Source organism: Urocampus carinirostris, chromosome 14, assembly GCF_059441175.1.
Source record: "Urocampus carinirostris isolate Australia breed hairy pipefish chromosome 14, RoL_Ucar_1.0, whole genome shotgun sequence".
Taxonomy (NCBI): Eukaryota; Metazoa; Chordata; class Actinopteri; order Syngnathiformes; family Syngnathidae; genus Urocampus; species Urocampus carinirostris.
Window position 1 is genome coordinate 37070200 of NC_142362.1, and position 25864 is coordinate 37096063.

Consider the following 25864-nt stretch of genomic DNA (forward strand, 5'->3'; position numbering starts at 1 on the left):
AACACAAAAGCCCAGGATACAGGATGTAATGGGAGAGCAAGCAAATGTTGCCGTGGCTGCCGAAGATGAAAGTGATTTGGCGCTGCATGGATGATTATTGATTAGCGCGTCACTTGAGAGGTCGTCACGGATCTGCGCCTTTCACACAATGCGCTTAACACTCGGATGCGCACAACGCTATTATTACCTTGAATGCTTTCTCCAGGCAACTGACGCAAGACTCACAGCTTTTTAAAAAAAAAACGGTGGGTGCAACATTAGATAACCTAATGAGGTTTTTGTATTCAGTGTTGTAAAAACTTATCCCAACTGCAGATAGATTGTATTCATCCTTCACCAAAACTACAATAACCTTTCAAAAAATAAACTTTAGTTTGTCTTATCCTCATCATATTGTAATACTTTCTGATAAGTGTATTATGTTTTTAATATTGGATACCTGCAAAGGAGATTGCATGAAATGCCGGTTGATTATTTGGTTTGTTATTGCGCACTCTTGTTTGTTGTTTGGACTACAAGTTTACGTCATAGTCACTATTGACAAAACATGTTGCTCTGATTTTCACATTCATCCATTGGCCGACCTTTGTAAGCTAGAAGAATTAATCAAAAGAAAGGGCACAGGGGATGGATTTAGAACGGGTTAAAACCTCTCATCTAAGGTTCTCTTTTCAAGTTAAAAATCCTTTTGAGTCTCACGTTTTCTATCAACACAATATCAATTTTCAAGGCTCTGCTATAAATCTAATACGTTTATTCCACTTGTTGCTGTTGGGCACCTGCAATTGAGGTTGAACCAGATGCCAGTTTGTCAGATTGACTGTTATTCTTGACTGTTGTTTGTTACCTTGACTATTATGCACTGTTTACTGTTTTGGCAGTTATGATACTGTTCTTTGATAGCCACACCTTTTAGGGTGGATTTGCTTTTGTAACCGGGGATATTAAAAAAAAGGAAAGAGCTCAAGAGAGGGATTTTACAACATTTGGAATTTCGCATTGTGAGGGATTTTTTGTACAGACCTCTCCTGTTCTCCTTGCATGTTCAAAATAACATTGATGTCTTTTTTCCTTATTATGGCTGCCTACTGAACTATAAATTTATCAGCATACAACTTACTTTCTTTTTCTGGAAAAAGTTTAGTAGTCTTAATGCATATGAAATTACGTATGTATGGTTAGACTTCACGTCTTAAAGAGAGTTTTTACCCCTCTGCTATCCGTATGTTCAACGGGAATTTATTTAGGTTATTATGTATAGTATTATTATGCCAACGGCGTTCCTCCGACCTATTCTACTCTAGTCTTGTTATTTACATATTCTTTCTGTTTAAACTATTCTATATAATTACCTTGTATTATACACTACAATTTCTTTTTTACTCTATTTTTTTTATTCTTTTAAATCTATTATTTTATCATTATTGAGTGTTCGTGTGTCAAATGATTTCTTGTATATATCATGTTTATGGTTTATACTGGCTGAATAAATAAATACAATACAATACAATTATTACCACATCTATAATTTTAATATATATACAGTATACCAGCTCAGTAGCCTAGATGGTAAGGTGCCCGCTTTGAGACTGGGAGGTCGCTGGTTCGCGCCTCGGCCGAGTCATACCTAAGACTTATAACATTGGTAAAATGGCGGCGCCCTCTGTTGGCTGCGGCTGCATCGGCTCGCTACAACAGGTCAGGTGTATCGACATTTTGTTCTGTGTACATTGTTACACAGAATGACAATACAAAGGAAATTATTATTATTATTATTATATAATGCACAACCGAACCCCAAAGAACAAGCTTTTATCCACATATTTTACGGCATCCTTTTTTCGATTTGAAAACACAGCCTGTACAAAATTTGAATAAGAATAATTCTCTGAACCAGCTCAATTTCTGAGCGTTTACATTTTTACGACAGGTACTCTATGTAATGTGGTAATAATAGAAAATATTTTCAGCAAAAATAAAATCAAATGTTATCGAGTATCAGAGCTGATGGATGATTTACAGTCGCTTTGCAGAGATACCAAATATTAAACATTGTTTTGTGAATAGGATGAAGAGATTTTTAAGATTTATTTATTTTTTTGGGGTAGCATTTTACATTACGATTTTTATGTGAAAATGGGCTCTTAAAACGTGTGAGTGAAAAAAAAGCACATCAAACACATGAAGCCTTCTGTTAATGTAAGTGTCCAGCAGATAATACTATTGCACCGCAAAAAAACATCCATCCATCCATTATATTCCCCGCTTTTCCTCAGTAGGGTCGCGGAGGTGCTTGGGCCTATCCCAGCTATCTTCGGGCAGTGGACACCCTGAACTGGTTGCCAGCCAGTTGCAGGGCACACAGAGACAGACAACTCACTCGCTCATTCACACCTAGGGACAATTTGGACCAGCCAATTGACCTGACATGATGTTTTTGGAATGTGGGAGGAAACCGGAGTGCCCGGAGAAAACCAACGCAAGCGCGGGGAGAATATGCAAACACCACACAGGAGGGTCTGATCCCATGACCTCAGAACTGCGCCGCACACGCGCAAACCACTGCGCTGCCGTGCTGCCCACCGCAAATACCCAAGGAACAATCAAAATACTCAATACAAAACTAAGCACTGCGTTTTTATTTTTTTCCTCGGTTTTGGAACTGTAAAAGAAAATGCGGATATTGTTATTTGCTATGAACTGGTGTAGTACATTACGGGAGATTCATAGAATTTGGTAGCACTGTCTTTGTTTAAATTATATAGTAAATTATAGCATTCACATTTGCTTATCCAAAAATCCAAGAGGAAACTCTCCAAAGAAATGTTGATGACTTAGGAATTAGAAAGCTTGCTGTATGATGTCAACAAAGGTAACCCACGCAAGCACGGGGTAGAACATGCAATCTTCACACAGGTAGGCTGGACTTGAACCCATAACCTCAGAACAGTGCCGCGGATGCGGTAACCACTCAGTTGTGTGCATTGATATTGTTGAATAATCTCTAAGAAGCACAGAATGTAAAACGCAGAAATCTCGTTTTGCAAACGTGCATTAGAAATTTTTCAGTCTAAAAGAAATTGGACAATTTCCTATGGCACACCAGATGAAATCTCACAGCACACTTTATCAAATATTTTTGTATTTGAATATCACTTTTCTCGCAATAAACATAAACTTGAATACCTGTATGAAAAAAAATCAATAAAAGAAACAACAAATAAAAATGTATTGTCATTCATGTGAAACAATCGATACAAGATACCTCCCTTTCTCCCTACCTAATATCCAAGACAGTCAAAGATTGTAAATGGAAAAATGGCAAGGTATGGATCAACAATGTAAGAAAAGTTGTTGGCCACAGGAAGGAATATAAAAGCCTTGCTTCTACTGCATGGTGCTCCAAATGTTTCACAGTACACTGCTTATGAAACCGCATATGTTTTTTTGTTTATTTATTGAATTGACTATTTGAATAAAGAATGGTCAAACTGACTTGCCAAATAATGAAAATGGTATCTCAGAATGGATGAAGAAACTTGATATTTGTCAAACATTTTCTTAATAGCATTTAAGAGTGCCATTCTTAGGTTAAAGGTTGTTCTTGGACATTATGTCATTATTACTCATTACATTCACCCGTGTCCGCTCGTTTGGCGCCAGCTGCTGCTGGTTACCTGATTGGTTCCCCCTCCTATTTAAGCTCAGTTCTATCACTCTCCCTTTGTCAGTCCGTCAGCAAACTTCTGTTTACGCAAGGCGAGCATTTTTGACTCTGATTCCCTTCGGTCCCGCTTTGTCACCCGTTTTCCACTCGTCCGTTCCTGATTTCCTCGTTTGTCTCCAGGTATGACCCGTTTTTTGATCCGAACCACCTTCTGCCTTGTCCCGGCTAACAACCTGTTTTCCCCGTCCAACCACGCTAGAATCTCCCGCTCCGGAAGATCCACTTCCGCATTCAGAACATGCTCTGATCCCGTAAGCGGCTTGCTTCCCTAGTCCAGCGAGCACCGAATCGCTGGCGCTGATTTTCCTCTAGATCTCAATAAACTTGTGAGTAACGTTACACATCTGGGTCCTCCATCTGTTCTGGTCTTGACACATTATCACTTAAAAAATGCAGACATCATAGCGATTTTTAATAACTTTATTGTAAAATGTTTGTATGGTTTAAAAACTGTAAAATTTTGGATCTAGTAATTGAAATGTAAATAGTGATGACAACTAAAATTTCATGAAGCACCTGTGATATTGATTTATTGCCCTAGATGAAGGCTCGGGAACCTTTTCAAACCAAAAAGCTATAATAGCAAAATGTTTGGATTTTAATTTTTGAGATAGAGCCATACCATATACGTAAAAAACAATTCTCAGCTAAACCACCAAACCCATTCTTAATACACAATAAAAATTTTCAGCGCATTTTTCTCACTGTGTGACGTTGGATAATTTGATAAGGTGTATCAAATTTGTGTCCCATATCAACAAATATACCACTTTAAACGTGTCTCCCTCCAGCAATTACTTAAGAACATTGAAGCTCATTTTGACCTTTCTTTTCTTTTCTTTTTTTTAAATGAATAATGTTTTCAAAACAAGGTGCAAGCAGAGTTCTATTGTAAAAATTTCCCCAAAAACTGCAAACGAGAATCTTGACATATTTATTTTGGGTGCAGACGGCGCTGGGCAGAGAGAAGTGCAAATAGCTTTGCCCACCCCTACTGCTTACACAATCAAATTACTCTGTGCTTGGCTGGTGTTTCTGGATGTTTATTTTTTTGTGGGTTTTTATCAGAAAGTGTCTCAACAGTGAGTATACATTAATTAATGAGCTTCTATATAAAGGACTCATTAGCGAAGTACGGCCAAAACGGGGTCTGTTAGTTTGACACCTTGACTGAAAACTTTTGTGTGGTTTCTGCTCCTTGTATACTTGACCAAATCATTAGTGTTAGTTCTACATCAGCTACGCACGCAATAGACTCGACTTCGCACTCAATTGAAATGGAATACCATGAATAAGATTTGCATGAGTAGAATTTTAACCCAAGGCCATATGTATTCTTGAAAAGGGCCATATATGGCTCGTGAGCCATAGGTTCCTGATGTCACCCTTTGTCTAAGGACTAGAATGTATTGAACTAGCCTTTGTCATGATTTGCCCATTGCTCTCACCTGCGCTCACTCGTTTAGCCCCAGCTGCCACTCGTTTCCTAATTAGTTCTCATACTATTTAAACACGTCATTTGCATTCACTCCTTGTCAGTCCATCAGCGAACCTCCGCACATGCAAGGGTAGCATTTTTTGACTCTGGCTTCCCGATTGTCTCCGGTTACCTGACTCGGGCCAATCCTCAACACCGCTCCGTTCTCATGTCCCGGTTGCCCGACTTGCTTCCGCCCTCCAATCACGCCCTGTCTCCCGTCCTGGCTGCCCGACATGCTTCCTCCCTCCAAACCACGCTTCGTTCGCGAGGGCTTCTTGCGAGCACCGGATTATTGTTTTTTGTTTTCCTGCGCCTGACTTCCTCGATTCCTCAATAAAGCATTGTGTGAAACGTTACACGTTTGGGTCTACTGCCCGTTCCGGTCGTGACATTTGTATCTGGTTTAAAATTTAGAGGAGTGAAAATGAACATTGCTTGATTTTCTTTATTTTTTTTTATTTGGCCTCCCCTGTTCTCCTTGCAAGTTAAAAATCAATTCATGTATTTTTACTTTTTATTTTGACTGTCTACTAAACTTTAAATTTAGAATTGTGTTTATCTGATGCCTCGTTTAGTCATTTTGCATTCCTTGTACTTTTTCAGTGATCTGGTTTACGGCACGACTTATGCCCGACTACTCACAAGTTTTGATGAGTTATCTAATCTGCCACGGTTGAAAACAAGATCATTTGGTAAATTTTCACTGTACTCAGAAACTGTTAAACTATGTCCATGTCTTTTCTTTTAGGTTGTAATAGAATCCACAGCAGAACTGTTCTCCACAGCTTAGGTTTTTTTTATATGAAGCCTCGTTGAACCTGGATGTTTTTAATCAGACAAACAAGGGAGAATAAATTTATCTCCTTCAGAAGCTCTGGTTTTATATAGCATAGGGTTAGTACACTTCTTTCATGGCCAGATTCAAGCAATTTCTAAGGACTATCAAAGCCAATTCAGTGTGAATCCTGTAGTTTGCGGTTTACATATAAAATATTTAGCTTAGCTTGCTAGCATTTATCAATACTATAGATATTGAGTAAATCGCAAACATATTTGTTTTTGAGACGAATCTCTCCTCATATAGATTTGGGTGAACGTCACTACATAATAGGTAGCTTACATTTTCAGTTGCAGGAAGTTTTTCTTATTACAATATAACACTGAGAAATTTTTGCATAGTGCACAATAAATGTCTATAACTGATGTGTAATTCTTGCATTTATACACATTTTATAGTGGTCTGTTTCACAGTAGCATGCAACCCGTAGGGGAGGATGACACTTCATAGGGAAATGCCATACAAACTAAAGGCAGTTGCCATTAATCATGATGGAAGAAGAAACACAATGGCGGTGCAAAGCCACCCGAGAGCAGAGTCAGCGTCATTTATAAGCAGACTTGTTGAGAAACATAGAGACAGTTTTATGCATTTACAAGCACTTCACCAAAATTCAAGCACTTTAGAATCCCTGAAAACACATTAAAATTCATGGTTTTCAAGGATTTCAAACCCCTGTACTAACCTTGGTAGAAAAATTCCTTAAAAAATCGTATTGGGGTTTATTTTGCAAGGAAGCAACTTTGTGTCTCATGCTAAACGTCACCGCTTTATTGAGTTTTTTTGAGGCAAGCGAAACCTTTTGGCACTTAATCTATTCACTGGTGCAAAAAAAAAATCCATATTTGTGTTATAGAAGCCTCGGTTATAAATCGATCCTCTGGAATTTCTCCGCACGCTCAAAGAACGATTTCTCCCCTGGCATTTTCAGAGACACTCATCAAGAAAATGCAGATGACACTTCAATGCTTTCAAGCACTCACAATCTCACAGTAAATGGAGAAATATAATCAACACCACAATCCAGACGTTTTATTCAATACAGCGTACACTCGGTTCAAGAATGCATTCGCTTGCGTACCATTTGAAGAAATATTGATCTGGTTTACACGGTATTTCCGTTTCACAAAGAGTCTTGACGTGCAAGTCTTAAGCATCTTTTGCTCTTCACTTCCTACATGACACACTGCAATATCTGAATGGTTCAAAACAAGCTGAAAAAGCAAAGAATAATCATAATGAAATGACTAGTATATGATGTGTTATAGTGAGTATTGGGACTAATACGTTGCCAATTTACTTTTCTCTGTAACAAGTACAAAGACACTCGCTACCTTGCTCATCGGTTATTGCTGGTTCACTGCTTCACAGATTTTGAATTGAGTTGTCTTTATTGTCATTGATATCAATATATGCATTGTGTTCTACAGCAGACAGCACACATTAAAAGCTATCACAGGGCAGATTAGGAAGGGGCTGTGTGTGTGTGTGTGTGTGTGTGTGTGTGTGTGTCTGTGTGTGCGTGTGTGTATTTGTTGGGTGGGTGTGACTGTGAGCGGAACTTTAATAGTCTGGTAAATGCTATCAGTCCAATTGGGGGAGGCACGCACAAGTCAATGTGTCCGCTAAAACAGCAACAGCTAGTATTTTAGTAATTGTTACATTGAAACTGAACTGAACATTGAACTCAACTGTCACAGACCAGAACGGACACAGGACTCAATTGCATGCGTTTCTCAGATTTTATTGAAAGACAGTGAGAGTAAGGCTTGCTTGATTGCTTGATCCGAGGACTGGCGGAGAGCGGGAACGAGCAAGGCGGGAGTGACACTTCCGTGTCGGAAGAAGACAGGCGGGAATGGCAAGTCGTTTGACCAGGGCTGGAGAACAGAGGCGATGTCAAGTTCGTAATAGTGGTCGTAGGCAGGCGGCAGGCAAAATAGGCGTAGTCAGGTTCAGAAATGGGTCGAGAAACGGGAATCAGGCAGGAAACAGGTTTTAACAGGGACGGAGTCGGACGGGAACGCACACTGAGTGAAACAAAACAGCTCGCAACGATCTGAGCCGGGGGGGGTTTAAAAAGTGGCAAGGAGCCAATCAGCGACCAGGGCTGTGTGCGCCACCGGGGCAGCCGCAGGTGCCCCCGCAGGTGCCCCCGCAGATGCCCCGAATCAGTAATCATGACAGAACCTGCCCTCAAGGGACAGCTCCAGAAGTCCCAAAAAAACAGGAATGCAAAAAGACAAGAAGCAATCCAACCGGCAGGAAAAAAAAAGTAATCCAACAGGTAGGAAAGAAAATTGCCCCCAGAAAAATTCAAAACTCCTTCGAGTCACCATCATCAGCATCAGGAGGTGGGGCAGAAGCAGGACCCAGAGGAGACCGAGCTGACAGGCAGGTGTCGTAGCAGACGGATGTCGCAGACGGGTGAGCAGGCAGATGGACGTCGGGACAGGCGGGCAGAGGGACGTCGAGACAGGTGGTAAGGCAGGCGGACAGACGGACGTCGAGACAGGCGGACAGACGGACTTCGAGACAGGCTGACGGACGGACTTCGAGACAGGCTGACGGACGGACTTCGAGACAGGTTGACGGACGGACTTCGAGACGGCGGGTATACAGGTGGACGAAGGGACGTCGAGACCGGCGAACGGACGGACTTCGAGATAGGCGGGAAGGCAGGCAGACGGGCGGACATCGAGGCAGGCGGAAGGGCGGACATCGAGACAGGCCGGCAGACGAAGCATCGGGCAGGCAGGCGGACGAAGAGTCGGACTGGCGGGCAGACGAGCCTGACTGGCGGGCAGACGAGCCGGACGGGCGGGCAGACGGGCTAGCAGACGAACCAGACGGGCGAGCAGACGAACCAGACGGGCGAGCAGACAAACCAGACGGGCGAGCAGACAAACCAGACGGGTGAGCAGACGAGTCAGACTGGCAAGCAGAAGAGTCAGACTGGCGAGCAGGTGAATCAGACAGGCAGACCGGCATGGCAGACCGACAAACAGGCCTGGAGGGAGGCATGGCAGGCGGACAGACGGGCATGGCAGGTGGACAGGCGGACAAGTCTGACAGGCGGATCAGGCATGCAGACGGGGACCTCGCACAGATCGGGCGTTGCGGGAGGAGGCCTGGAGCGGACAGGAAGAGAGACAGTGTGCAGACAGGTCTGGTGGCATTCAGCACTCCACTCCAGAACCGCCCCCGTCTGCCAGTCCAAGAGAGGGTTGTGCTTAAGCAACCACGGATGTCCCAGGACGAGCGGTTGACTGGGGAAGGAAGCAGGTGGAAACTTCACCGCTCGCGGTGGTTCCCAGACAGTATCATCTCCACCGGCTCTGTAACTTGTGTTGCCGTGCCCAATAGATGACCGTCCAGAACTTGGGCAGGAACTGAGGTTGGAAGGGGAACACACTTCAACCCCATTTTCAGGGCTAAGGCCACGACAAGGATATTGACCTCCGTGCCCGAGTCCAAAAGGGAGTACAGGGACTGGGTTGACCCGGGACTCCGAAGGTGCACCTGGAGCATTGGCCTTCCGGCCGGGGAGATCGGGGTGTGGACGGAACTCAACCGGACGACTCCAACCGCCCGGTGAGCTTCCCCTTTTAACGGGCAGGATGATATCCGGTGTCCTTGCCCGCCAAAGTACAGGCACAGACGCCGACGCTCCTTTATGGACAGCGACGCGCGATCCACCTCCATTGCCTCACGCTGCTGGAAATCAGAATGGGCGCCAGTCCCCTCGGGTGAGCAGGAAACTGGGTGGCTTTGGCGGACTTTCTCACGGCGTCGACCCTGGACCCGACGATCGATCCGGGCCGTGAGCGCAATGGCCTCCTCGAGGTTGGTAGGGGGGGTGTGGGACACCAACTCATCCTTCATGTAGTCTGCCAAACTGTTGAGATAGGCGTCCAATAACGCCTCCGCATTCCAGTTGCTCTGGCTTGCGAGTGTCCGAAAATCGATCGCCTTCCCTGCCGTATTCTCATCAGATTTCGACGCGTCGTCTGATGATGATCCGGTGTCAAATAGTAAGGGCCACTTTGGCCGCTTCGGACGCGAAGTTTCAGGGTTGCAGGTCGAAAATGAGTCGGCAGTTTACAAGGAATGCTCGCACCTGAGCAGGATCGCCACAAAATTTCTCCGGCGCGCCCACTTGGGGTTCTGCCGTTTCGATGGCGGGAGAATTCGTGAACGGAACAGCCGGGGCGTGCGACGGCATTGCAGCAGAAGAATCACCGGGGGGCGGGGCCGATACGTGCAGCTGACGAGCAAGAATCTCCGGGAGCGCATCTAACCTTTCTTGGTGGCGCTGCAGCCATTCCTGTTGCTGATCTAGCATTTGTTGTTGTTTCTGGACTTGTTGCAGCAGAGCGGTGACAGTACTCGTGGTTTGTTGAACTGCGCTTTCAGCCCATTGTAAACGCTGCAAGGCGGAAGGAGGCTCTGCGTTTTTTTGATCTCCACTCCTTGCTGAGTTCATAATTTTGGTCTGATCGTTCTGTCACAGACCAAAACGGACACAGGACTCAATTGCATGTGTTTCTCAGATTTTATTGAAAGAGAATGAGAGTAAGGCTTGCTTGATTGCTTGATCCGAGGACTGGCGGAGAGCGGGAACGAGCAAGGCAAGGAGTGACACTTCCGTGTCGGAAGAAGACAGGCGGGAATGGCAAGTCGTTTGACCAGGGCTGGAGATCAGAGGCGATGTCAAGTTCGTAATAGTGGTCATAGGCAGGCGGCATGCAAAACAGGCGCAGTCAGGTTCAGAAACGGGTCGAAAAACGGGAATCAGGCAGGAAACAGGTTTTAACAGGGACGGAGTCGGACTGGAACGCACAATGAGTGAAACAAAACAGCTCGCAACGATCTGACGCCGGTAACAGGGAGCCGGGGGGGTTTAAAAAGTGGCAAGGAGCCAATCAGCGACCAGGGCTGTTGGCGCCACCGGGGCAGCCGCAGGTGCCCCGAATCAGTAATCATGACATCAACAGTCTGATCACGAGTCCAAGCTCATAAAAAATGTCTCAATTATAACGCTTTGGCAGGGGGAAGTCAACTATAAAACTTGCCATTAATTTGGTCAGTGTTTACTATCAAAATAAATAAATTATACATAATTATAAGGCGAGAATGCAAATTTCTTCAAATGTATTTGACCACATTGATATTTTGGTCATTTGGTGCACCAGTGGTGGTAGCTCAAATTAAGACATACCGGTCGGTAAAGAAAATCGCCCGAGACATCAAAATGCCCAAAATACTTCACACATGACCAAATACCATTTGGTCGCGTGTGAAGTAAGATTATTAGTTACAGTATTTAATGTTGGCCATGGATGTTCTCTTACCGCTAAAGAGTTCAGTTGTTGGCATGCTGGTGCCCAAAACCAACTCCCCTTCTCAATAAAATATTAACATCTAACTTGGTTTCTAGTAATACAATTAAAAGTACATGATTTATGATGTTTTTAGATTTATTTTATTATGATGGAAATGACATTTCCCCAGTTTACGATTTCTATTTTGTTTTTCAACAAGTTCTCGTTTTCTGAATTATAAGGTTTAATTTTTAATTGTTGAAAGAGAAATGTAAAAAAAGGGCATGGTTTGCTAGTGAAAAAAACAAACAAATACAATTTAAGATAAGACAATGTGATATAAATAACATCTGTTATTTTGTCATTTTATCCTTATCATTCTAGTTGACAAGAAAACACCATAGTTAACACCCCTGCTTACAGTTCCTGCTTCCACCACATGGGTCCATCACCCCCAAAACTCAACATACTGTCCCATAAAATAGAAGGCTTGTGTGAAAATGTCACGCGGTAGGGTCCTGATCCTGTTCTGGTTCTTGACACATACGCTATCTAAAGTATCTATCCACACTATCGTATCTATCTACATGATCATATCTATCAACCGTGTCTATCATATCTATCAACCTTATCTATTATGTCTTGACACCGTACCATATCTATTGTTTTTATCTACTGTATCTATTGTGTATATCTACTGTAGCTACCACAATTATCTACAGAAAAGGTGCCAAACAGGAGGAATGGCAAGACAACAATAAGAGAAGTCCAAGAGGAAAATTAGATTCAGTTTGAAATATTTTAACCTGATGTCACTCAAGCCAGGCACCACTCGCAAAGCAAGGGAAGTAGTAATTCTTTCTCTCTCTTTTCTTTATTCCTCTCTCTCTTTCTTTTTCTTCCATTCTCTCTTTCTTTCTATCTATTTCTCTATCTATTTCTTTCTATTTTGGTCTTTCTTTTTTCTCTCTCTCCTATTTCTCTTTATTTTCCTAATGTGCTCTCAATCTCTCTCTCTTTTCTTTCAATCTTTCACATTTTCCTCTCCTTTTTCTGTCTCTTTGTTTTCTCTTTTTCTGGCCGCATGATTTTTTTTCTAGCTTGTGGCCCCCAGTTAAAATGACTTGGACACCCCTGATCTAAAGTGTCTAAATACACAGTCGTATCAATCCATCTATCCAAGACAGTTAGTAGCCCATTCAATAGGATCCAGCATTTAGTACTGAAGTGAAAAACGTCTTTTGAAGGCAGAGTTTTGGTGCTCAACACGCTTTTTGCAATTCAAATATCTCATCAACACTTCAAAAATGCACAGCAAGCAAGTAGTTCGTGGACTTGTCGATGGCCTCCCATTATTGTGGGGTTAACATATAAATACAGTAGTAATGACTGAGGAATTGGCAAATAAGATAAAGAAAAATAAGAAATACAATCTAGCTATTTTATCTAGACCAGTGTTTTTCAACCTTTTTTGAGCCAGGGCACGTTTTTTACATTGGAAAAACTTTGCAGCACACCACTGACAAAAAATGTTAAAAAATGACACCGAACAGTACCGTATTTTCCGCACTATAAGGCGCACCGGGTTATAGGGCGCACCCCGAAAAAATAGTTTTTGGTCCTATTTTTGACATACATAAGACGCACCGGATTATAAGGCGCTACAATGGGAACGTGGACAAAACAGTCGGATAGTTCAGTCCAACTTATTACCCCCTTAACATTCCCAAAGCTTGCAAAGACGCAAATACGTGTCGAGAACACGTGCGGATGCGGTGTCCGTAAGATGTCACTCAAATGCATCGTTCCATCATTCGGAAGGTTAAAGTCTTGGGATTCAATAAATGATAACCATTCCTTCGTATCTATTTTCTTTTTCGCTCGCAACTTTACTGTGCATATGACAATAAACACTTGGAATTGAGTTGAATTTAAAAATAGACACTGCATTCCATCCATTATCTGCACCGCTTATCACAGAAACATCGAGTTCAGTCTGAAACAAGATACAGGGATAATATAGAAAGCCGGAGTAGCTCACCGAAGTCGTTGTGTTCATAATAATGTGCAGGCAATGTCCTCTTATATCCGTGAGGGTAGTAAATCCAGGAGAATACAATATTTACAAATACAGAATAGAAAAAAATGCTTTCTCTATGCCGTCAGTCACATGCTATACGCATACGTATTTTTGGCCAATTGCAGGCTTTGTTTCGCTGTTTAAGCCAATGGCAGCCTGTAAATTATAAAAAGGATCCGCCTCTTGACCTCCGAATAACTTTAGCCAATAGTGATCATTTCAACTGATGATTGACACGTCTTTTTCGGCCAATTGCAGGCTTTGTTTGCCGTTTGAGCCAATGGCAGTCTGTAAATTATAAAAAGGATCCGCCTCTTGACCTCCGAGTAACTTTAGCCAATAGTGATCGATTCAACTGATGATTGACACGTCTTTTTCGGCCAATTGCAGGCTTTTTTTGCCGTTTGAGCCAATGGCAGTCTGTAAATGATAAAAAGGATCGCCTCTTGACCTCCGAATAACTTTAGCCAATAGTGATCGATTCAAATGATGATTGACACGTCTTTTTCGGCCAATTGCAGGCTTTGTTTGCTGTTTGAGCCAATGGCAGTCTGTAAATGATAAAAAGGATCCGCCTCTTGACCTCCGAATAACTTTAGCCAATAAAGATCAATTCAAATGATGATTGACACATTGGTTAGCCAATGAAACGCCGGTAAATAAATCCCAGCATCCACCGCGTACTACTTGGCGTTCGGGGGAAAATCGAGTCGGCGGCTGCAAGTTAGTTGGAAAACTTAATGTTGATCCATAAATAAGGCGCACTGTATTATAAGGCGCATGGTCAGCTTTTGAAAAAAATAAAGGCTTTTAGGTGCGCCTTATAGTGCGGAAAATACGGTATGTTTGATTACAATATAATTTATAATACTCCCAGTTTTTACATCACAGACACGTGACAATGACATAATATTTGCAGAAAATGATTCATAAATGTTTTATAAAAAAATAGAAAATAAAAAGTGACACTGGATAATAATTACTAAAGGCACACCTGACGATATCTCACGGCACACTAGTGTGTTACAGCACAGTGGTTGAAAATCACTGATCTAGACCATAATTACATAGCTCTGAACTAGCTTTTACAAAAAAAGAAAAATGAAAACCAATCGGATGAATGGTTGGATGGATGAAAAGTGTTTTTAATTACACTCGACAGTATTATTCAATTAACTAGGCCTAAACTGCACCTTTAAATAAAACCATGTTTACAGTAAAGACATACCTGCGATGACAGCCACGGCGTTCTGTGTATCGCGTTCGTGCTTCTTCTTCCCATTAGTTGTTGTCACTGTTTGATCTGGAAAAAAAAAATCAAACAAATTCCCACAATAAGGTGCTTAACTTTCTTGTAAAAGCCAGTGAAACAATATTTTTATATTTTAAAAGTACGTCAGCGCTCTGAAGCCCACTCACGCTGAAATCGCATCTCAGCCAGGTGTAAACACAGCGTTGCATTCATAAATCAACATGACATGAATAAAATTAGCTTCCTCTTGCCAGCTAATGCTAGAAGCTGACTTGCCATGCAGCTGCTTCGTAACCAAAGTGCATTGTATCACTAACTCCTGAATGGCATTTCCAACATGTATTCATCACCTTTACTATTATGCTCAATAGAGATAGAGCTCAATAGACAGCACTAATAGACCTGATTTAAACACAATTATTAAAGCCAGGTTGCCGAAACACAACCAACAGACCACTAGAGATACAGATGACGTCCAAATAGGCATTATATTTGTCTTATTACCACACTATTTTTTACTAATTTAATTAGGAACATGCATCAACTCGTATATATATATATATATATATATATATATATATATATGTATATATATATATATATATATATATATATATATATATATATATATATATATATATATATATGTATATTGCACCCCCCCAAGGTGTTTAATTATGCAAATAAGAACAGCCTTTTCTCAATAATTGATGACACGTTTGTGGCAGGTGCCTGAAGTATTGCTGATTCCTCATCTGTTCTGATGCCCCAGAAATGGCCGGTGGGTTTACTCCTTTTTTTTTTGCAGCACTCCAGGTTGGCGCACAGCCATCTTTAGATCCCTGCAGATCCCGTCCTTTTTTGATGATCTTGGCTGTGTACTTGTGATCGCACTCCTCATAGAAGATGACCTGTCTCCATCAGGTCAAGAATGTCAAATGTAGGGGTTTTTTTGTGTCTCTGTTCACTCCTTCATTTGTTTTTTCGTGCAATCTTGGTCAGTCTTCCGATGCAGCCAGAAAGCATCCCCATTTTGGATTGGGTCGAGGGGTTGTTAGCCAGGTTTTCATGGAGACGTATCGTAATGAGAATGAATCCCATCAGGCAAACAGAATGAAATGCTTGAAAAAATCACCACAATTAAAATAAAATGGGTTCTTGTCATCATTCATTTTCAAGTTTTAAAACTGTCAGAACTAAGAAATCAAATGAAATCTTGCCTAATCATGTGACCGTGATCTGCACTCCCCAGGGCAGCCTTTTAGTTGCTTTGTGACTGCCTTAGTTAGGCCACTCGCTCTTATTTTATCCTTAAGTCATCAACAAATCTGAATTATTCATCCATCCATTATCTGCACCGCTTATCCTCAGTAGGGTCACGGGGGTGCTATCTTCGGGCAGTGGGCAGGGGACAGCCTGAACTAGTTGCCAGCCAGAAAGAATGCTGCCTTCACTGCGTCAAACCCTTTGGATTTATTTTAATGAAATTCAATTCTACTGAGGAGCAAGCAGTGCAGATAATGGATGGATAATAGATGGATGCTCCCAAAAATCTCAAGGAAAACACATTCATTTAGGAATGTGGTTGAACCATAATAAAAAAATGCTTTGAAAACTTTAAGGCTGAGGATGAAATTGATCTAACACTTTTACTTATTTCATACTAAAGTAAAATACCATTTTATACACTTTTGTATTCCACTTATACTAAAAAATACTTGTCCTAAGTTTGACCTATGCCTTGAGTGCAAGAAGGGTGTTGTAAACCACGTTTTGCTTTGGAATATGCCTTTCCTTCCATTCTGTGCAGATAACAATGACTTATCACCTCGCCTGGGTTGTTAGGACTATGTGCCTGGCACGTCCTATCACCCCTTCTCCCATTCTTCAATCATGGTTGGGAAATTTGCATCAACGACCGCGGACCAATCAGCCAGAGGCTTGGTCATAGGGCGTTAATATTTCATCTGCATGGGAAGACCCTGAAACCAGTCATCTTCTGTACACGATTTAAAAAATATGGGCACAGGTAGAGAACTGATTTGTTAAACTCTTTGATTAGGCTAATTAAATTGATATGTGGACTGTATCCGGCGCTGGGCTCAATAATTCCTCTGACTTTCGAACATGCTCCAACTGTAAGGGATTACACAAGACACGGGAAGTGTCTTCGGAGTCAGATTTCAGTATAAGAAATGTTAAAACCATACAATACCTAAATGATTTATGTTGTTCTTTGGATGTTCCATTGAGTACAAATTATTTGGAAACTATGGGAACATCTCACTTGCACAAACGCATTATTTATGTAAAAAAAAGAAAAAAGAAAAAAAGAGCACGAACAATTAAATAGTTAACTAATCTTAACTGTACTGTATAATAAACAACTGCCTATCCAGATAGAAATATGTTGAGGTGGGCTACCCAAGATGTAAAATCAGACCAAAAAAGCTGACTTGGCATTTTGTGTTTTGCTGCCTCAGCAGCTTTCCCACTAAGACATTATACTCTTCCAGGAAAGTACAAGTTTGGTCAGGAGCAAACTTTTTCATAAGCAATAAGGTAAATCACTCTAGTAGTGAGAGTGCAAACAAATAATGGACTCAGAGCTTTTGGGTTGGCTGACTTTGGCTGAGTTTTTCCATAAAGACACTCTCCTCTTCCAGGCCAGAACAAGATTCAATATCAACACGATGTTTAGCAAACATGTATAAGGGTTGACCTTTATGTGAAAAAATGCCCCAATTTGTTTTATTTTGTTGACTCAGAATCTTTCCTGGAAAGACATTTCATTCTATCAGGCCAGAACAAGTTTAGCCAAGATCATAATCTATTACAGGAAATCGGGTAGATTAAGAGAAATAACAACCAAAAATCGTTTTGCATCTCAGTGCGGGTGATGCTCTACTGCAGGGGTCGGGAACCTATGGCTCGTGAGCCATATATGGCTCTTTCTATGAGTACCTGTGGCTCAGAGACAAATTTGATTGGATGCAAATTGTATCCATCTCGTTCAAAACCTGAGCCAATAATCCTGTTCAGATACACACAAAGCCAAACCAAAGCTGAATAACAGAGCAGTACTTCGCAGAATATACAGGGCATGTTTTTCACTACAATTTACAGTCAAGGTGTCACACCCCAAAAAAAAAACAAACAAACAAAAAAAAAAACAAAAAAAAACAAAACACAATGTACAATGCTAAAGAATCTTTTATATAAAAGCTCACTATATAATCTGTGTTCAGTGTTCAGATACCTTATGATGAAATCCACAGAACAAACTGTAAATACGCCAATACACCGGAAGAGAACTAAAGTTATTTGATTGGGTGAGTGGGAGGGATGGGTGAAGCTATGCAAAAAGTGCAAGCACTCCCTCCCATCTATCGCTCTACTCCGTCTGCGCCAAAGGTAAGAACATCAGGCTCCCTATTTGCAGAATGTTGTGACGTTTTTACAAAATAACTGCTTGCATCTGGTTTTGAAACCAATATGTGTAAAAAAAGGGTCAAAATGAGTTTAACCGATCTTGAGTAATTGCAAGAAAGAGACAAGTTCAAAGTAGTATGTTTGTTGATTTTGGGACACGGGCTCTGGCATTATTCTCTTTTCATCATTTTTATCGAATCATCAAAAATAAATGTGCTCAAGACTAAGCTTTTGTCTGGGGCGCAGGTTTAGCAATTTAGTAAATTTGTCTCATAATATATGGTGTGGCTCTTTCCCAAAATAAAATTAATATATTTTGCTTTTATGGCTCTTTGAGTCAAAAAGGTTCCCGATCCCTGCTCTAATGGCACACAGATATTCTAGATTATTCATTCATTCATTCATAGTACAGATAATAAATACACTTATTCCTTAAAAGGATCCAAGTAACATAAAAGAAAAATGTTTTAAATAAAAAAAATACTAATAAATTAAAAGACGCAGACTTTTCTTACATGGCCAATTGAATTTCAATCAAGTCAAGCTCTGAAATCTCAGTCGATAAAGTGTTAACGTTTTGTGAAAATCTAATTAAAATCTCTTTTCACAACCTTTTCATTAAATTACATTTTGCAACATAAACCAATACAGCCCTTTTCGGATACTCAAAGGACGGATAAAATTGACTAGAGTTAACTGATGAGTAAAATTCTCTGCTGTTATGCACTGAGAATTTGTTGGAAAAATCATTTGGAAAAAAAACATGAGTAATCTGTTTTCAATAAACAGCAATGAAAAACAAAGTAATCCCAGAAGATACATGGAAAATACAATGGATTCCAAACACAAAGACAATGTATACTGAAGCAACTATGTTAAAATGTTCTTGAGCAAGATACGGTATTTTCTTAGCTAGATCCTGCAGGGCTTTGCATAGCATTGCATGGAAGCAGGGAGTAAGTTACTTTTGTAAAACCCTTTGTTACCCTTATGCTGTATAGAAAGTGTAAGATTAACATTTTAAGCTGTTGTAGACTCAGATATTGCAGTAATCAACAAACCTTGTAAAGATCTCGATGAAGAGTCTGCCAGAGCGCCACAATTCGACTGGACCAATGGTCCTCGGACGGTGACCAATGAGCTTCCAGGGTTGGTAAGCGCTGCCTTTAAGAGCGCTACGTTGTTGAACTGCACCAAAGAGAGGCAGCCCACGAATCCCTTTGACGCAGCCTCAGCCACCCCCTCGTGGAATGCGTCCAATCCTAGCAAAGACGAAGAGTTACACAAACTTCACAAACTTATGTACTGGTAGACTGGTACAAATATTCTATTGTGTGCTGCACAAAAGGTTACGGTTAGGGTCAAGGTTGGCGTCGGGATTAAGGTGTTAGGGGCTAGGATTAGTGTGTAAGGATTAGAGTGTTAGGGTTGGAGTCTTAGAGTTAGAGTGTTAGGGTTGACGGGTTAGTTTAAACAAAAACTGCTTTAAAATCAGGTGACATTTTGTAGAGGGTCTAGTTTAAAATCAAAACTTTATTTGAATAAAGTTGTAATGATTGAGGCACATAACTAACTCATCAAATTCAAATTTTATTTTTTGAGCCATAACGCCAGCCCTACTTGAAACAAAACAAATCGTGATACTTACTGTTGACTTTGCCCAATGTTAAAGTTTTGATCAAGACTAGCTGTCCACCATAAGATAGGGTGTATTTTCTGTGGATGTCCTGGTCAACCTGTTAAAAGAGAAACAAACAAATGTAGAACAATCAAATCTAAAGCAACTTGTGAATGTTGAGACAATGAACTCCGATTTTGGGGTGCAACCTTATTGACTGCTGAGTCATTTCTAGCTTTAAAGCAAGGTGAAATTAATGGAGCTATATTTGGTAAAGACAGTGAATCTATTTTTTTTTTTTGCAAACATAGCAACAAATTTTAAATGTACCATAATTCCCAGACTACAGAGAGCACTTGATTAAAAGCTACATGCTCAAATTTAGGAATGTTTTTGTCTTTGTACATGCTTCATGGGTCTTATAGCTAGCTTTTTTAAATTTCAGGCTAGCGCAAACCTTGGGGCAGCCGCGTAGTAAATTTGGCGCAAACGTCTATGGCTGCAGAACATCTACTGCGATGTGTCTCTTAACACCAGACACTTTTTTTCGGCTACCTGTTTTTCAGTTCTGCTTCAAGTTCTTTATGTCACGTTTCCGAATCATGTGACTATTCAAGTTGAGGTTTAAAAAGACGAGCACATATTTACCACTGAGCCGAAAAAAAAAAATGCATATAAAGGCTGCGTCGCATAAAATGTTAGTCCTACATTTTAAGATGACAGCACAAGTGCAACGATACTGTGAAATATGGTGCCAAAGACAGACGTGTATTTTTGTGTTGCCGTGGTAATGGACCAAATTGCTTGTCATCATTCCTTGATAATTAGAGGAAACTTGAGCAACCTGACTTTGACGCCTATGATACAGTAGTATCATAGCCTTGCTGTTTCCTCTATAATGCCATAGAAAAAAAAAGAATAAGCTGCACCGTATTTAAAGCTGCAGTGTTTATAAAATAGCAAAACAAATAGCAGCTTGTAGTCCGGAATAGATAGTTTTTGTGTGAGGTCACGCAAATACCCATATGTAGACAGTCACTTATACTGGTTGGGTCCAACAGACTTTGTTTGATGTAATCATGGGTTTACAAAGTTATCTTATAGTCTGTTCAAATGAAAATGTAAGGTGGAAGGTTTTGTTTTTTTCGTCTCCCTGCTAGTTACCTCTCAGGGTGAGAAAAATAACAAATTGTTGATGATGAGGCGACAAACATGGTTATCAAGGCTTACAGGGATGTGATTTGACCAAAGTGAAATTATCTGAAAATTAGCCGGGGGTCTGGGGGCCGCGGGCACCCAGCTAGGTCCAGGGCAGTGCCCTGGTGGGGGGACAAGTGGGGCGAAGCCCCCCGGAGCTCATGGGTTTTCCGTGTTTTTAAGTACTTTCAATGCACTCAGATGACAAAGAAATAGACAAAACAACAGCATAAATTTTCAATGTATATTGAACTATCCCATATAAAATTACAGTTTAAGTCAACTCAAAATCAGTCACATTAAAAAACATTGGACTGCCTTTGCTTTTAAAAACTATCACTGAGAATATCATCATATCTAACTAATGTGATTACTAAGTTAACACATAAATCATGTTGAAGAGTTCAAATTTCATGAACAAATAATTGTATCATGACCAAATGAAAAGTAACTCATATTAGAACATAGCACAAATGTCTATGTTAAAGCAGAAGATGTTATCTGTCGGAGTCATGTGCATACACAATGAACTACTAAATCACTGGCTATGCAGAAACATGAAATTCATTCAAAGTTCTGAAATTTATATTTTCTGTCACATTCTAGATGAATTATAACATCACTTAATATCACAAATATTGTTTTCTATTTTCTACTCATTAAAACATTCAACATATTTGCAGGAATATACAAGTGTTCATTCTTGAGCACAATCCATTCACATGACACAAACACTACTTCCTCCTAGACTTTATTGCTTTGGAATGGGTCTTTCTAGCCTGCTTCTGTGCAGCTTTGATGGTTCTTCTTGAGGCAGCCTTGCTCATTTGGGTGTCCTGTTTCACAGCAAGTTCTGTTCGTTTTGCAGACAACATACAGTAGCTGCTTCTGCATCCTTCTCCTCCCTGTACCTTTTGGAGGATGTCCTCAGATTTAGGCACAGTTTGGACTGCACAGGATCCATCAGAATGTCTTTCCTTCCAAAATGGCTGACAGAGGTGGTCTTTCTTGCTCTTAGGGCATATTTCACAGTCTGGATAGAACTGTATGTGGCTATGTCCATTCTGCATGCTTTGGGGTTCAGGACATCACCCATGACACTGAAAGCCCCCTCTACTTGCGGCCCATGGAAGCAACTCATGAGAGCCTTCACCATCTTGGCCAAGGTTGGGTATCTTCCAACAGCAAAGACTTGAGCCCACCAACGATCCAGTGCAATTGCCTTCCCCTCTGAGTCCAAAGGTGTTGGCAACTCACTGTCCAACTGGTATTCTCTCACCTCGAGATCATAGTTCCCCAGCTCTGACTCATCAAGGACATTGGTGACCAACGATGACAGCTATTTTTAAATTTCCTAAATCATATTTTAAATGTTATAATTTATTTTTTTAATAGCAGCGTATCTGAATATTTGATAAATGAAAATACAATAATTATAGGCCCTACAGTTAAGTGTTGGTGTAATGTACACATGAAAATCTATTATTGTAGTTGTTAAATATTTATGGCCATTTTTATTACGTTATAATATTTTTGAAAAAAAGGGGAAAACTGTCAAATAAATTTGAAAAGTTTACCACCTACCTCAAAATTCACGACTCTATCAGCAACTGGTACAGGTTGTTGGGGTGGATCACGTCTCTCTATTACCGCTTCCGATTGTGATGTCAATAAGGGATGGAGGCCGTAAAGTTTTGGAGTTTTCGTTTGGGCACCGAAACTTCCAGTGATGGAATAATTTGTTGTTCTTTACTGGAGTTCTTTCACGTGTTTTTTGCTCTTTGCGTGACTTTCAAGAGCTTTGAAACCTCTCCCACCATAGTCAATGGTATCATGGCACCAAATGCAAAGCGCTTTCCCGGCACGATCGATCTTCCGAATAAAGTCACTGAACAAATTCGTCACAGTCTTCTTTCCAACATTTGTAGATAATTCCTTCTCTAACCAGTCCCATCGAAACTTGTTTTTTACGATCTTATCAATTTCTTTAACTCGCGGAGCATCTTTGCGTTCGATCACGGACATCTTTCTTTAAACACCCGGCAAAAACGTGTGAGAAATGAACAATGGCATACTCCTATGCCTTTATAACAAGCGCGTTTATTGGTCAACACGGAGACTTCAACCAATCGCAAGATCCGTTTCATTTCAGTTACGGAAACACTAAAATGGAATGCTGTAGAGACGAAATCGGATTTTTTACCACTTAAAAAATCGGAAATTTTAAAATTTTATTTTTGGAGATAAAAAAACGGAATTCCGTGAATTAGCGGAAAAATCACATCCCTGGGCTTACTAAAGCACACCTAACAGTCAAATCGTATCATATGTGAGAGTCTGTCCTGAGCATTTCGGAAATGATAGGGGATCAGGGACACAAAGCCATTTTTCAATGAATAATAGGGAAACTTGGTCGTATTTCTTGTTGACTATCTCTTGGATAGACAAAAATTTAGTGTAACTTGTACAGCCAGGCATTTGTTTGTTCTGCCAGCTATAACATTGACAGCACTTTGTTTCATTGATGCTAGTTACAAACTGTCTGTTCTTTTCTCAGATTCTCTCTATGTAAGTAAAAAAAAAAACGAAACATCTAATAATTGTACAGCTTTGAACTCAGATTGAACTCACTTTTATTCAACAGGCAAACCATCTGCCTTCTACTCCTTGTGAAAACATCTTTTAGACATCAATCTCATTGATCTCCTACGGGCAATGTACTCTGGCGCATCATCACTTTTGCTGCTGCTGGACCTTAGGGGCCGGTCACAAAGACATTTGCGGCTGAATCACGGCTAAAATTTTGCGTTTTTTTTTGCCCGTGGTTGCCCGCGATGGAAAATGCGCAAAATTGGCCAACCCGCTGTTCATCGGTGGTATGCCCGCAAAACACGCAGGCGACTGTTCCGCTTCCTCAGTGCGTCATTTCTGCGTCATTTTCTCGTGTGGACCACGGGTATAAAAGCTCCCGAGCCGGTGTTGTGCCCAAATCCGACTCCTACGCAACACATCCACCCCCCCACCCCCTCGCGTGAACGCGCATTCTGCTGCGATCGCTTTTCTGGCCGTGGTTCAACCTTGATACGCTCGTGAAAGGCTGTGTACCCGCGCTCTGAAGAATTGAGCAGCGCAAAACTTTTTCGCGCTGCCACCCGCGCGCGAATTTCCGACCTCGTGTTAAGCACTGCTGTATCTCGTCTGAATGGCGATCTCAATGCGTCCAATAGCGTCCGCCTCAAAGGCAGAAATTTCTGGCCGTGATTCAGCCGCAAATGTCTGTGTGACCGGCCCCTTAGTGCTGCATTTGACACAGTGGACCATAATATCTTGCTAGAACGGTTGGAAAAATGGATTGGTCTCTCAGGAAACGTCCACTTATGGTTCGGATCCTACCTCTCAGATAGGACGCACTGCGTTAAATATGGCGAATTGACATCTGAGCCCTTTAGTGTTACCTGTGGTGTTCCGCAGGGTTCAGTGCTTGGCCCCCTTCTCTTCAGCATTTATATGCTTCCACTAGGTGATATTATTCGCAAGTATAATATCAGTTTCCATTGCTACGCAGATGACACTCAACTATATCTCCCGATGGAGGAATCTGCCACACTAAACTGTGGAAATTTGGAGGCCTGCCTCACTGAGATAAAAGAGTGGATGTCACTCAATTTCCTGCGTCTTAACTCTGAAAAGACTGAAATGTTAGTTATTGGTCCATCCAAGTCCTGTGACTTATTCTCTAAAACCGCTGTGAACATCGACAATTGCCACATCACACAGAGCGACTCACTTAAAAATTTAGGTGTCATATTTGAGCCCGATCTGTCCTTTCAAATACATGTAAAGAAAATTACTAGAACCGCTTTCTTCCATCTCCGTAACATTGCTAAAATTCGTCCTATACTTTCTCAGTCGGATGCGGAAATCATAATTCACGCGTTTGTTACCTCCCGTCTCGATTACTGTAATGCACTACTTTCCGGTCTTCCGATGACCAGACTCAAGAGTCTTCAGCTGGTACAAAATGCTGCAGCGAGGCTTTTAACTAGGACAAAAAAGTACGATCACATCACCCCAATTTTGGCTAACCTGCATTGGCTCCCTGTTAGCCTAAGATGCGATTTTAAGGTTCTCCTATTACTATACAAAATCATACATGGACTTTCCCCCTCATATCTTTCAGATCTGATTTCCCCCTATGTCCCAACCCGAAGCCTTCGTTCCGAGAGCGCCGCTCTTCTGGTGATCCCAAGAGCCAAGAAGTGTTCCGCTGGTTCGAGAGCGTTCTCCATCCGGGCACCGGTGTTGTGGAATGCTTTTCCGCCTGAGATCTGATCTGCTGCCTCAGTGGACATGTTTAAGTCTAAGCTTAAAACTCACTTCTACTCTATAGCATTTGAATAACCTAAACTTCTTATATGTAATAACTTGTGAAGCCCTTTGAGACTATTTGTGATTAAGGGCTATACAAATAAAAATGACTTGACTTGAATCAAGGAGCATAATTCCACAGAAAGGGAAAAAAAATTACAGAAGTAAAAAAACTACAGAACACGACCATTTGTAAACATTTATCCTCGTAATGAAGCCTGTAAAGTTTGTGTAACGAATAAACAATGTAAACATACAAATTCCTCCAGGCCTGGGAGCTGAAATTCAAATTATCGTCACATAATTTTTGCCAAGATAAATAATAAAAACGCAATTACCACCCGACCACCGGAGAAAAGAGGGGCGCTAATGCAATTAAATCGAAGTTACAGACCAACATTCAGGAAACAAAGAAGGTGACGAGGACAGGCCAATCATTTCACAGGAATAGTGAAACAGCGGCTAACACTGAGTCAAAGTGAAATGACTAAAAGATAACACCAGCATACCCACTAAAAGCATGCTAAAATAGTCATAGACAGGAGAGG

The 25864-nt window shown here is 41.1% G+C and overlaps 1 protein-coding gene across 2 annotated transcripts in view; it reads right to left on the reverse strand.

Moving 5' to 3' along the window:
• The window catches only part of LOC148353352 (contactin-associated protein-like 5), a 303332-nt gene that overhangs the window by 11156 nt on the left and 266312 nt on the right, over nucleotides 1-25864 (reverse strand). For both annotated transcript variants that reach the window (XM_088352165.1, XM_088352163.1), the window contains exons 21-23: nucleotides 19782-19869; nucleotides 19195-19395; nucleotides 14678-14752 (exon numbers count right to left, since the gene is read on the reverse strand). In XM_088352165.1, coding sequence (XP_088208291.1) covers nucleotides 14678-14752; nucleotides 19195-19395; nucleotides 19782-19869 — 364 coding nt within the window. The remainder of the gene's footprint in view (nucleotides 1-14677; nucleotides 14753-19194; nucleotides 19396-19781; nucleotides 19870-25864) is intronic.